General features: G+C 39.5%; 1 protein-coding gene across 2 annotated transcripts; it reads right to left on the reverse strand.

The window, feature by feature from the left end:
• Nucleotides 1-472: 472 nt before the first annotated feature.
• Nucleotides 473-13,031, reverse strand: oxsr1a (oxidative stress responsive kinase 1a). Of its 2 annotated transcripts, XM_061084072.1 has the most exons (17): nucleotides 12,763-13,031; nucleotides 12,091-12,203; nucleotides 11,038-11,146; nucleotides 9,355-9,496; nucleotides 8,171-8,226; nucleotides 7,862-7,971; nucleotides 7,655-7,756; nucleotides 7,343-7,476; nucleotides 7,193-7,241; nucleotides 7,022-7,087; nucleotides 6,784-6,906; nucleotides 5,972-6,007; nucleotides 5,666-5,815; nucleotides 5,461-5,566; nucleotides 5,295-5,363; nucleotides 4,506-4,570; nucleotides 473-4,383 (listed from the first exon to the last, which is right to left on the reverse strand). In XM_061084072.1, the coding sequence occupies exons 1-17, from the start codon at nucleotides 12,830-12,832 to the stop codon at nucleotides 4,309-4,311; spliced, it is 1,575 nt and encodes a 524-aa protein (XP_060940055.1). In that variant the 5' UTR covers nucleotides 12,833-13,031; the 3' UTR covers nucleotides 473-4,308. The 2 variants fall into 2 exon arrangements, with proteins under 2 accessions (XP_060940055.1, XP_060940056.1); XM_061084073.1 differs by lacking the exon at nucleotides 5,972-6,007.
• Nucleotides 13,032-13,156: the final 125 nt, after the last annotated feature.

Here is a 13,156-nt window from a genome sequence, read left to right on the forward strand (position 1 = left end):
TTTCATACAATTTTTAACAAAGATTGTCCTCCCTCATTGGACTCTATCATGTGACTTTATGCAGCTGCCCAAAATTATTTTGCATGTGTCATCATTTTAGGTTAAGCATTTGTGAATGTACATATTTTATGATTATGCATATTAAAAAATATGTAATGACTTGTTTTAAAAATGTATTTGCCATTTGTGTAATAATGTCTGGTGCAGTGCCGGTTGTAAACTTGCCTGTTTGGAATGCTCTGTTCTCTTGTCCTGTGTTAATGCTCCCGAGTCTTCTTCAAAATGATTCCTAGACATTAGAGTCCTCCTTAAACCGTTCTGCAGTATACTGTCACTTTTTATTGTTTGTGTGTTGGACGATGTGTGCAGAGCTTTTTATAAACAGCCTTTGTTGCAGAGTGAATTTTCTGTTCATCCTACCTGTTTTTTCTGCAATTAATGTTCTAAATGAAAACTTACCCACATTCAGAGCGAGGCAAAAGTATCCCAGATTTAATGAAAACCATTAGAATACAATTTAAAATAAACTACAAAAGAAAGTGTGAAGTAAGTTATTTTGGAAGGTTAAGGCAAGAATGAGAACCTTCTAGAAAGAACCGAAATCTCTGATGGTTGCCAGAATCTCTCGAATTCACCATTATCACACTGCAGATGATGTGTTTGACAAAGTTGTCAGTTGTCCTGGAACAGTGTCAACACAAGTGTTTTAACTACCGGACTCGTCACTAAGAGTCTATACAGTTGAATCTAAGCTGTGTGCTAATGGTGGCGAATGGACATGTTAAAGCACATAAATAACAAAAACTCAGTTTTATCATATTTTTAACAGACTCTGTCCTCCATCAATAATGTGACTTGCATAATTTGAAGTGGAATAGTTGTGAAAACATACAAATGAGATTCATTGACTAATTGAAGACATTGTTGGAAAAGGTGGACACATGAACAATTCTTTTTAGTACGTTTAGCATGTTTAGAAATATACATAATTATCTACTCTTACATGCCAATCGTATGATTAAGTTAATACTAATCATTCAGTGCTACCACCATGAGGCAGAAGTATGTTTTTCTGATGAGCAAACAAAGAAGGGAAAGAAATTTAGAGTCCTGGAGGATTTTGACTTTGATGATCAATCAAGTTATCATCAAAATCACACACAGTGAGAGAGAAAAAAGTGTAACTTTTGCCAGCTGTCTTTTTTTTATCCATTTGCCTTGAACAGGCTTCAGAGAGTCAAACTGCTTATCAGGATGCCAAAGCACAGACATTGTGGTTACAAGCCTCCATGTTCTTCCAAAAATATGCACGTTAAACATATCTTTAAGGTGCCAGTTGAACAAATATTTTGTGCATGACTAGTGATGCTCGAACAAAGGCAAACAGTGGAAAACACTACAAAACAAATGTAACCATGTACTGAACATGAGTCTCAGGATATTCGTCATAATCCATATTTACAGGTGAAATGTTCCTTTTGTTTGACATGAACATTTAAACGGTCACATCATTACATACAACTTGTTGGTGTTACATTGCATGGAGTTTATCATACGTACATTTACAACTTCTTACATACACCATTTACATCAGTACCTAAACCAGGAGCTGTATCACAGCCCTTGGTACATGGTACAAAACAACCATACAGCTACACTGGGAGTGACAAAAGTGATTTGTTGTTTGAAGAGACTACACACTGTGAACACAACTTGCCTATTGACTCAAAAACACTAAAGTAATAAATGGCTTCTGGAAAAGTCTTAAGGGTTACTTCACCCAACATATGAAAAAGTGGAATCCAGCCATGCAGTCACATTTGAATTTCACTGCCCTGAAAACCTACATTGAAATAAGCATGACTCATTAGCACATAACACGGTGTTCGCCCTTGGCTGAGTTTCGCAGGTATTTGGTTTAAGTCAGGAGAAGATCCAAGTTTTGAAATTGTTGAGTGGGGACCAAAATAATTTTTCATAATTTCTTTCCCAAAAACTCAAATGTCAACCTTATAGACTTGACTTGACCGTGATGGATCAAGTCAGTGCCTCTCCATCCATAGAGCCAGGCTGCTAGCATTCCAAACATTGTCTCCTTTTCAATAAATCACAAATATTATTTTAAAAGAGTTAAAAGAAACCCACAATGGTTCAATGATTTATCCAGATGAACAAAGTCCCTGTCTCAAGAAGTAGAAGTAGAAAAGAAAAATATGAACCGACAAGACTAAAAATTCTACAGCCGTGCCGTGGCCATGCTTCAGCTCAGCAGTGATATGAGCAACTAGCCAACATGCACACAAACACAATTGTAGCATTTTAATATTTAGCGGCTATGTTTACTATAGCACTAAATACAAAGAGCGCCTTAGGTCAAAATGAAAGTAATTCATTTAGTTTTTTTCAAAGAACACCGTATTGAGAGGACTTTATTTTGACCTTATAGTCGACCTGATGAAGAGTCAGAATTACTTAAAGGTTCAGTGTGTAAGATTTAGGTGAAAGGGATCTATTTAACATTTATAATAACATTTTATTAAAAAAATTCCTACTGATGTTATTACTAGTGTTTCATCTAAATTGTACAAATTGTTGTTTTCTTTACCCTAGAATGTGCACTTTATATTTAAATATTTCAAACTGGACAAACTTAACACCTTCAGGCTTCTGCAGGTTCTTTCATATTTGGAAGGGGAGGGTGAGGGGTATTCAGCTGCAACATGCAACTTCACCACTTTCTTAATCTTACACAATAAGCCTTTAAGTCAAGTGAACCCATTTCATAATTGTCATTACAATTCATCAAATAGTCACAGGAGTTATTTCAATGTGGATGACAACGGTCGACAGAGTGGCTGACACTGGTTCTAAAGCCACCTTAGCTACAAATTCAATTCACCACTCCGCTATTGTATTGGGCTGGAGCCAAACATCTCAAATAGTTGAAATCCTTAACAAATAAACCAAATCTCCATGGATAAAAGCCACTGGTTTTGCAATTAGGTTGAACTGCCCCTTTAAACTTTATTTCACATTGATAGAACATTTTCAGTTTTTGAGCATGCACACCTCCCCAGAAGTTCATCAGCAGTCGACCTGTAACGCAAGCTGCTTCGAGATGTAACACTCATCACCAGCACTCATGATTCTTCTCAGCTGTTTTATCAATAAATTGGGTGAGTAAGAACTATAAAGGGGGACAGAAGAAAGCAAACAGCCGTGACCGTGTGTTTAGTTTTCCCTTCATGCTTGTGAAAATGTAAGTCAAGCCCATTGCTGATTCTTAGAGACGCCTGTTTTGCTGGTTGCAATTTATGAACTTCTTTTGAGGTACAAGCACAAAAAATGGTTTTATTCATCCCAAGAGAAATATTATAAGCGACTAATGGTCACATTCGGTGAAAAGAAAAAAACGATTGCATAGTACAAGAATATGAGGAAGGTTTCAATCTTTAAAAATAAGCCTGTCATTATTACCTCAGGAGAACGGCCTCGGACAACATATTGAAACTAGTTATGAGACACAGCAATTACATCTGATTTGCCTATATCTGAATGACTACAGCAGTGCAGTCAAAGCATTAGCACTTCCATGCTTTAACAAAATCACCGCACACTGATCCTGTGGAGGAGAGCCCATTGTACTGCTCTAAAAAGTAATCTAGTCATTTTTACATAATAACCTGTCTGAATTTACAGATTTAAACCTGCAACTATGCTGCAGTGTGTTTATATTGGATTTTACAAGGGTTTCCTTTTTGATTTCATAAATCTGTGTTAATAGAATACACCAAATAATCACAAATGGACTTAATTTTTCACCAATCACACTGGTAAAATCTATTGTTTGAGCACCTAAGGCTGAATTTATTCTTTTTAATTTCAATGTATCATAAAGTGCCATGTAAGGTCGCGCAACACTCATGAGTTTTGTGGCACTATTGATTAAGGAAAAAAAAAAAGGCAATCACTTCCAGTACTGGCAGGAGATGTTTGGATTGTGCTTATGTATGAAGAGGAAAAAAACATAGGGAAAGAAATTAGGAGTTCTTATAGCTGATTGCATCCGTTCTCCCATTTACTGTATAAGCGCACTGTAAACGTTTCAAGTGTGATTCCTTCGATGAACTGAGCCTCGTCTCAATGTGGTCCTCATGCATCCTGCAGTAGTGTCACAGCCCTGCCAGCTTCCCGTCTCAGCATCATCTTCCTCCTCCTCTCTTTGGCAGTAGTGGTCTCTTGGAACTGACTACAATTCAGCTGTGCAATACCATTTGTTTCAGTTCCTTTTTGCTGGCTCCGCTTGACTTAACTGATGCTGAGCTGCGCAAATCCAATGAGTTTAACATCATCAGGAATTTCAGACTCCTCCACACCTGATGCCTGGAAGACAGGGAGCAAAAGAAAAACATGATAAAAGAAAAAGAAAAAAATTGCTGTAGTATAGATTGTAAAATATACATTAATATTACAAAATCCATGCATGGGTATGTCCATGTACTTACCAGTTTAAAGGTCCGATTTTTGTTACTATGAGGATCATCAACAATCTTTTGCAAATTGGCAGCAACTAGACAAAAGATTAAAAAAACGACATCAGACTACCCATGAATGTGGGAAAAGGTTAGTCTCAGGATTTTAAATAAAGACTTCTTCCAAGTGGTGAAAAAACAGGAAATTTGTGTTTCAGCGACAATCTGCATAATAAAATCATATAGTGAATGTATTTAGGTCATACATACCAACCGTTCTTTAAAGCTTTATCAAACCTACTACAAATCTTCCTAAATTTCCCACAGGATCAATAAAGTACCCATCTATCTAAATCACACATACAAAAATATTGTACTAATTTAGGCATAGAGGGTATACCAAAGTAGATCAGAATTTATTTTCCTCATATTTTACCAGTTTTCTATACTCAAGAGAGATAAAGGAACATTAAAGCAGTGACGTGACTTCATCAAATACTGGGCCCTTTCACAAAACCTCCTTTTCCTTTGGTTGAAAAACCCACTAACATCCTCTACCCGTGGCTCTTCTCTGTAACGGGAATGGATTTTATAGGCATTCACACCCAGGTTAAATTAAATGGGTTTTAATCGGCTCCAGCCCAGATCTGAACTAATGGAAATGTGACACCTAGCGCTCAGTTTAAACTGCATTTGTGACATTGTACTTGAATCAATGAGGAAAATGATTACTTAATGCTGAGAATTGCTAGATAACCAGTAAACCAGATAACCAATGAGACTTTAAGGATCCGATAATACAGTGCTATTTCTGAAACTTACCAATGACTAAGTCCCTCCCATCCACCAGCCCAGCTGAAACCAACTCCTGAGAAACTCCATCAGCAGAGTCTGGGACGCAGAAAGGAAAATCCCAAAACAAAGATATTAGACTGGATTATAAAAGTACACGTGAGAGGGGGAAAAAAGGTATGTGAATTACTCCTACCTCTGCCGGACATGAACTCAAATCGGATGTCATTGAGTTCCTTCTTGAGATTTCTCAGTCTCAGGACGAGGCTGATGGGAACGCTAGCATCGCCTGCAGAAGGATCCTGCAACAGAAAAATAATTGGTGTGCAAAAATCCCAAATTATCGACAACACATTTGCACTTGCCTGAGCTAACTAAGCACTCTCTGTCTTTGTTTTTACCTGAGCAGTGGGCACAAGTGACAGGCTCGCTGTTTGCATTGGAGCCTGTGGGGGGGCATCCTCTCCTGTCTTGCCCGCACTCACAGGGCCCTCATGTGCTGCAGCAGGTGGCTGCAGATGTCCTGTGGAGCCAGCTGCTGGTGGAAAAAGCTAAGAGACACGAATTTGTCAGGTGAGGGATTTCAACTTTACGAGAATGGAAAAAAAACAAAAGAGGACACACATAAGACAGTCATGCAGATTGTGCTTTCAAGACATCATGATAAATCAAGATTTTAAGGTCATGTCCACTACAAATGGACTCACCTCCATATTCTGGGACCCGTCCTTCACTCTGGGCGACTGCAGAATGGACATGACAGATTGTCAGGATTAAAAACATGCAATTTTCCTTTTATCCCCCAAATGTATGGACTGATGAAGTATTATAGGATTGAAGTAATTTGACACACGGTAGGTGACGTCAAACACAAGGCTTCACTGGAATCACAGTCAACAGACGATGAAATCCCTCACCCAGACATGAATTGAGTGTAAACACATACACACACAATTATACAGGAAAACTCAGCAGATGTTTTAGGCCAGGTGACAGTTTTTCTCCAAAGGATTAATTCTGACAGTTAAAATCATGAATTCTATTTAGTTTAATAATTGTTCCTGTTATGTTACACTCTTAAGCTTTACTGTATTTAATTAAAATTGCTAAAATAGTTAGTTTTTGCTCATTGTGGGACCTGTAGTTTCTCTCTATAATGTTGTAATGTATCAACCTTTCCACATGAAGTGTCAGTGAAATAATGAATTTTGAGATTAGGTGCAATAAATATAAAACTGAAAAATTAGAATGCAGAAACATGGAACATAGAACCAACCATTTCTAGCTCTAATTAAATTTGGGAAATAGGACTTTCTTAGTGTATTTACCCGAGTAACCTAAACCTGAACTACACTGACAACTACAGGGTAGGCCTCAAAACCAAGAAAGTGAACTCCAGCACTCCAACAGCACCACCTGCTGTTTAAAAGGATACTATTTGCATTGAGAATATACAGTATGGTGGCCTTGTAAAGTAAACCGATTGAGTATTGGGAGACGAAGGCATGCAAAGACTCACCCGCAGAGCTGTAATAGCAGCTATGCCCTCCTCACTCTCCTCGTCCAGCTCCTCGTCACTCCACTCCCAACCACCATCCTCCGTCTTGTGGAGGCGGCCACTCGAGCCAGGCACACGACGCACCTACACAATGCATTAAAATAATAATTATAGACACACCCTGGACTATGCACCAGACAACACACCAGTTCACGGCAACACAAGGTTGTATAGCCACAATCCTCTAGTAACAGTAGACCTTTTTTGATCGCTGTGTTATTGTTGGCCCTTTGTGTAGAAGCCTCTCCTGCAAGTACTCGTTGTTCTGTGACAGGAAGATAAACATTTATTACAGTATCGATAATGGTTCTCTTTCAAGCATCCCAAAGAAATGTTCATTGCATTTTCATGTCACTAATGCAGGGTTCACCTTGGCTTTAGTGAAGAATTTGTGTTTCAGCAACTCAGCAGAAGTTGGCCTAAATAAGAAAGAGACACGTTCCTTGTTAAATTCAATGAATCAAAACAGAACTTTTATCTGGTTTTAGGCAAAAAAAAAAGGGTTTTGGGACTAACTGACCTTTTTTCAGGATCTTTCTGTAAACACAGGGAGATCATTTTCCTGAGGGACTTTCCATACTTCTTCACCATTTCCTTATCTGTGATGCCCGTCTCCAGACAGGGAGGGTCATTCTGCAAAGTTAACATCAGCACCTACAGAAAGGCAAAGGTCTGATTTAGTCGTTTCACAGTTTATAAAGATGAACTGTTAACTGTGAAGAGAGACAAACCGAAACTAAACGAGATCAGGATTTTGTTTGAGCCGTTTAAAGTGTTATAATATCCCTCTGTTGAAATAAAGGAAATAGACAGTAAGAGCAACAACACTTACCTTCATTGGTGGGTATTTGTGATATGGCGCAGCCCCTGTGGCGAGTTCAATGGCTGTTATCCCAAAACTCCAGATGTCTGCTTTGAAGTCATAGCCATGGACCTGTGGATGAAAAACAGAACCACGTGAGCAAAGCTCTTAAGTCTTTCACTTATATTTAAGTTATGAGGCAGAGAAAGATGTAATCTACAAAAACGAGCCTCCTACCTGCTCCATGACCTCCGGGGCCATCCAACACGGCGTCCCCACAAACGTCTTCCGAACCTTATTCCGAGTCATGTCTCCTCCTGTTGCTAGAAAGGCACTCACACCAAAGTCTACACCGTGTGTAGATTTGAGTGAATGAAACAGGGAAAAAATGAAAAACAAGTCATGTTAAATTGATTTGCAAGATTCAGCCTAACTATCTTTTGTACAGTAGTTAATTTGCATTATGTTATTACTGTATGTATCAGGATTGCAAAGTGCAACTACATAGAGTATCATTTGAAAGTAGATGGAGAGAAAACACTGTACCAGCAATTTGCACTGAGCCATCATCCCCAAGCAAAATATTTCCAGCCTTTACATCCCTGTGCATGAAGAGAAGAAAGATTAAACATTTAAGATAACACGTCAGAGATGATTGACAGACTATCCAAATGAACAAACACTCTACACACTATGAATAAGGTAAAGCTCTATATTTAATCTGCTTCATCTCATTCTGCTTGATTGCTGTATGCAAAAACTAAGTGCAAACCATATTTCTATAATTTACAGGCAGAAAGACTTCACCCAAAACTTAGGGGAGAATTTTAACGTTAGATAAATGTTTTAATAAAGCTGCAATAATGACAGTGAAGAAACCCCTTCAAGACACAAGTCTGATCATTTGAAACAATAAAAAAAAACTAGAACTACCTCCGTCAACCGGTGCAGCTTATGTAATACAGTTTGGCTTCTTTTTTTCCAGATTCATATAAATGTCACTTTAACCTTCACTTTAACCTTATGACAACTGAAACATAATAATTTATCCTTGAGTCCACGTGACAACTGAACAAAAGCTGAAGATATTCCCTCAAGCAGTCTTGGAATATTACATTCAAGAGGCCTAAAACACAGGTTTTGGAGCTACCGTGACCTTTGACCACCAAATTGTATACAGGTCATCTTTGAGGCGAAATGAATGTTTGTGCCAGATGTGAGGAAATTCTCTTTGGGCATTGATGTATTGAGTTCAACACACGGTCAAGTGACCTTGACCTTTTGACCTTTAACCACCAAAATTGAATGAGTTCATCTTTGAGTCAAAGTGAATGTTTGTAAAGAATTTGATGACATTCCCAAGCTGACCTTAAGATATGACATTCAAGAAAAACATAGACATAATTTGTGAGGCCACCTTCTTGAGATATAGCATTCATGAGAATCAGAAGGATGGACAGACCACACGAAAGACATAAAAAACAGAGGCTGTCTTCGCAGTGTTGGTTCAATGTTCCTCAGAGGAACCTTTATGTAAAACACACCTGCTTAATTATATATTACGAGTGTATTAAATATTGAAGCAGCGAGGTCTAGTTCAAACCAACATTCACATGCAGTGACAATAAGCCCAGTGTTTGAGTGAGCTGAGCTTGAGTGCGGGTGTATGACGGGACACTAAGTCTACCAGCTGGTACTCTGCAGACAAGTGACACACCAGAGCAACTCACCGATGAATCTGCCCGTTTTTGTGAAGATACTCCAGCCCCTCCAGCACTTCTTTCAGGATGGAAGCGATACTGGCCTCGTCCAACACCCCGCTCTTGTGCTCGCCACGAGAGATGATATGTTTGATGATGTCCAACACAGAGCCTGTCAGAGAGGAAGAGACAGTACATGGAAGGAATCTTTAGTTTGGCAAGTAGTTAAAGGTATTTGTCTGGCAGTAGTCTGTACTGTACATAAAGTAAGACATCCTGCCAACAACAACACCTGATCTCCAAAGACGTCAAGTGACCTTACAATTAACCACCTAAATGTACCAACAAAATTATTACATGTTTTGTGTCTGTTGTTTTCTTTTAATTAGTGAGCTTTAAGAGGACGGAGGCAGATTTAGCTACCCCTGTACAGAGCAAGGCTAGCTGTTTCCCCATGTTTCCATTCATTATGCAAAGCTAAGCTAACCAGCTGCTGGTTGTAGCTTCATGTTAGGCAGATACAAGAGAAACACGTGAAAAGAGAGTAAATCAATTCTCTCAGCTAACCCAGCAAGAGAAAAATTAAGCTTATTTCCCAAAGTATCAAACTGCTTCTTTTTTGCTTTTCAAGGAAGAGTAATTTCACACATTGAGCAATATTACCAGCCACATTTAATGTCCATTAAATAAAATGTTGTGACATGATCAAGCCAATATTGGGACCTATCCCACAACATATATATGTATATGTTAAACTGAGCTGAAGGAACGAACATGAACGTCTTTATTTTTTTTGTTGCAGGTCTTTATGAAAAAGTAATATCAATTCAATATCTATCAGCTCTAACTTCAACATGATCCGCTGAGCAACAGTCGCCCTTTTCTGAAGTAAACAGTGGTCACCACTGTAAATAAGAGGACCACACCTGCCAACAACTATGAATGCTCACAACGGTGTTGGCTAGGGCTGCTCCATTATGGAAAAAATCATAATCACGATTATTTTGGACAAAAACGAAATCACGATTATTCAAAAGATTATTAATATGTGCCCTTATTCTGAAGTCTATGCTTTATTTTTTTTAATGACTAACCGGAAGTACCAGTCACTTCCGGTAAACACCGACTACGGCTGCGTGTCTTATTCCTCTGTGAAACCATGCAGGATATCGGTGCCCGGTTATTCAACCCTTAATGATGGCAACATTAACACTCTCCGTAAAAACACTTTGTAACTGAGAACTTTGAAATTTCCTCTCATTATTAAATGTCCGGTCCCCACACACACAACTCGCCTCCTTCACTTCACAGCTGCTTGAGAGGGAGTGCCAGTCAGCGGGGCCACGCTGAATGCTTTGGGGGAAGGACTGAAATGCGAATGCGTCTCTTTTGAAAAAAATGCCAAATAATCGCTTCAACTCGATTATAGTAGTTTGGAGATCGTTTGAACCAATAATCGTAATCACGATTAAATTTCGATTAATTGAGCAGCCCTAGTGTTGGCCCATTGCATATGCTACATGCGTATGTACGGCGTAGCGCCAACACAAAAGCATGAATTGGGCCTAAGCCTAACACTCTTACTGCAGTTTTCAGACTCCACATGGCTTCAACATCATGTTTAAACCGGAGTTTATGTGATATAAAAGAAGCAGGTTAAATAAAGTAAATTCAAAGTCAAGCTGAAAAAAGGTCTTCTTTTTCGGGACTTACCACCACTGAGAAGCTTCATCACGAGCCACAGTTCATCCTTCACCACAAAGGAGGTATAGTAAGACACAATGTTTGGATGGTGGCACTGGCTCATAGCCTGGATCTCTTTCTGCACAGTGAAGAAAACGTGGGATAAAAGGTCATACAAGGAGTTTATCTTTTTAAGTGAACGCCCATTTAATAAAACATGAGTCAAAGTGTGGCTTGAATGAATCAACCCAGTCCCTGCTATTAGTCATTGTTTACAGTAAAACCCTCCATGTTAAAATAGCGAAAACCTAATTCCGGGTAGCTGAGTGCATCTGACTCAAGACGTTGACCTGCGTTACATCACCACCAGGTCACAAAGCCAAGACATTTTTAACCTAGATGACAGACAACGGTGAATTCAGGACCTTGATATATTATATAAGCACTGAGTAGTTGTAGGTCCTGGTAGAAAGGGAAATGTTATGATATATTCACATCAGAGGGCATACATTTAAATATCAATGCACAACACACTTTGCAAATCAATAATTAGACAAAGATGAGCAGGAATTGACTGATGCAAAGCCGAGTCATCACTCTTATATGTCTTAACATTTTAGGTACATTATTCTCTCTGATAAACAAGTAGTGTGCAAAACTGCACAATAGTTATTCTTAGATATGTGTCATGCATTTGCTGTTGATATATTGTTAGATGAAAACGATGACAACAGGTAGAGATATTATTATATTGATAGTACACAAGTCGTCATCCTATATGTGTTAGATTTGTGTGGGTACCATTAAGCAGGACTGCTTCATGACAATTTGAGATTGAAAACATTATTAAATAAATGTATAGGAAACTGAATCTTAAGTGTTTGTGGTTTTGTTCCAAATTAATACCAATATCCCAAAATTGGGAATAAATTGAAAATACTCCTGTGTAAAAGTAATTTATTATGTTCTAATTTGTCTTTATTAGTGTTAACTTGGGTTGTATCAAACCTCTAGAGAACAGACACACACATATAGAACATCTGGACTGCAGATGCAGGCCCACAGTTTGCAATGGTTTCTCACCAGGAGCTCATCCATGCTAGTCTGACACTTCTCCAGGTTGATGCGTTTGATGGCCACCTTCTCCTTCCTGGGTTTGCAGTAGGCTGCCTGGACAACTGCAGTGGCTCCACTCCCTGAAGAGAACACCAGTATTTAGAAACTGAAGCGGTGAGGAACAGGGGAGGAAGGCCCTTCAGTTTTCATAATATGACAGCTTGTCTAAAATATTTAACGTCTAATATGAAAGGGCGCTGAGTTTGCGTCGACTAAGGACACTGAGAGAATAACACAGTGACGTGCAGAGCCCACTCAGATGTAACAGCGAGATGCGACATCAGAGCAACTGGCTCGGTCGAGCTGCCTAGACTCGTGTAAAGTATCAGTTTACTGTAAGCTGTGATCACACCTTCAGGAGAAGACACAGTTCAAACACACACTCACAGTGGGGCTAACTTAGCTAGCCGTTTAGCTTTGTGTTGACTTATTAAGAAGCTGTCTCACTTTAGCTCTCCAACTAGCAGAACTAGCTGGTCATTTCTCCGGCCCTGAGGAGAACCGGGCTGTTAGCCTCCCTGTTATGTAGCAACGCGCTGTGGCCACACACTGGCCCTCTGTTAGCTAGCTGGCTAGTAGCAGCCGATACCGCTGTGAAGACAGGCTGGGCTGCTAGCATTAGCACGCTAAGCTACTCACCTATCACCTCGTTGAGTTCGTAGTCATCCTTGTCGATTGACCAGGATTGGGAGGACTGGTCGTCTGCCATGGCGTCGCTGTATGTACGGTGTAAACAAAGCTTGTAAGTAAGACGCTGTGTGGGATAGTAAGTCAGTGGTTACTCCATTCGGCTCCGGTGATGCTGTCTGCTGCCGCCGCTCCGCCGACACTACGCTGCTGTCAACACTACGCGCTGCTGACTCGCCCGGGCCACAAGTCGGACGCGGGACGGCAGCGGAACAGCTCGGGTTCCATTTCCGCGCCCATGTTAACAGACGAGAGATGACACACCTGCCGTCGAGTGTTTCTGAAGACCTGTCTTTATTATCTGTCGAATGTTTCTGAAGACATATGTTTACTTTCCGTTGAATAG

Source organism: Limanda limanda, chromosome 13 (assembly GCF_963576545.1).
Source record: "Limanda limanda chromosome 13, fLimLim1.1, whole genome shotgun sequence".
NCBI lineage: Eukaryota > Metazoa > Chordata > Actinopteri > Pleuronectiformes > Pleuronectidae > Limanda > Limanda limanda.

Excerpts from the sequence above, each read along its gene's own strand:
- oxsr1a (XM_061084072.1), bottom strand. The coding sequence starts at position 12,832 with ATGGCAGACGACCAGTCCTCCCAATCCTGGTCAATCGACAAGGATGAC. Across the intron at positions 7,757-7,861 it reads CCCCGGAGGTCATGGAGCAG|GTCCATGGCTATGACTTCAA; the intron begins GTAGGAGGCTCG and ends TTTCATCCACAG. Across the intron at positions 4,571-5,294 it reads TGGGAGGGACTTAGTCATTG|TTGCTGCCAATTTGCAAAAG; the intron begins GTAAGTTTCAGA and ends TCTTTTGTCTAG.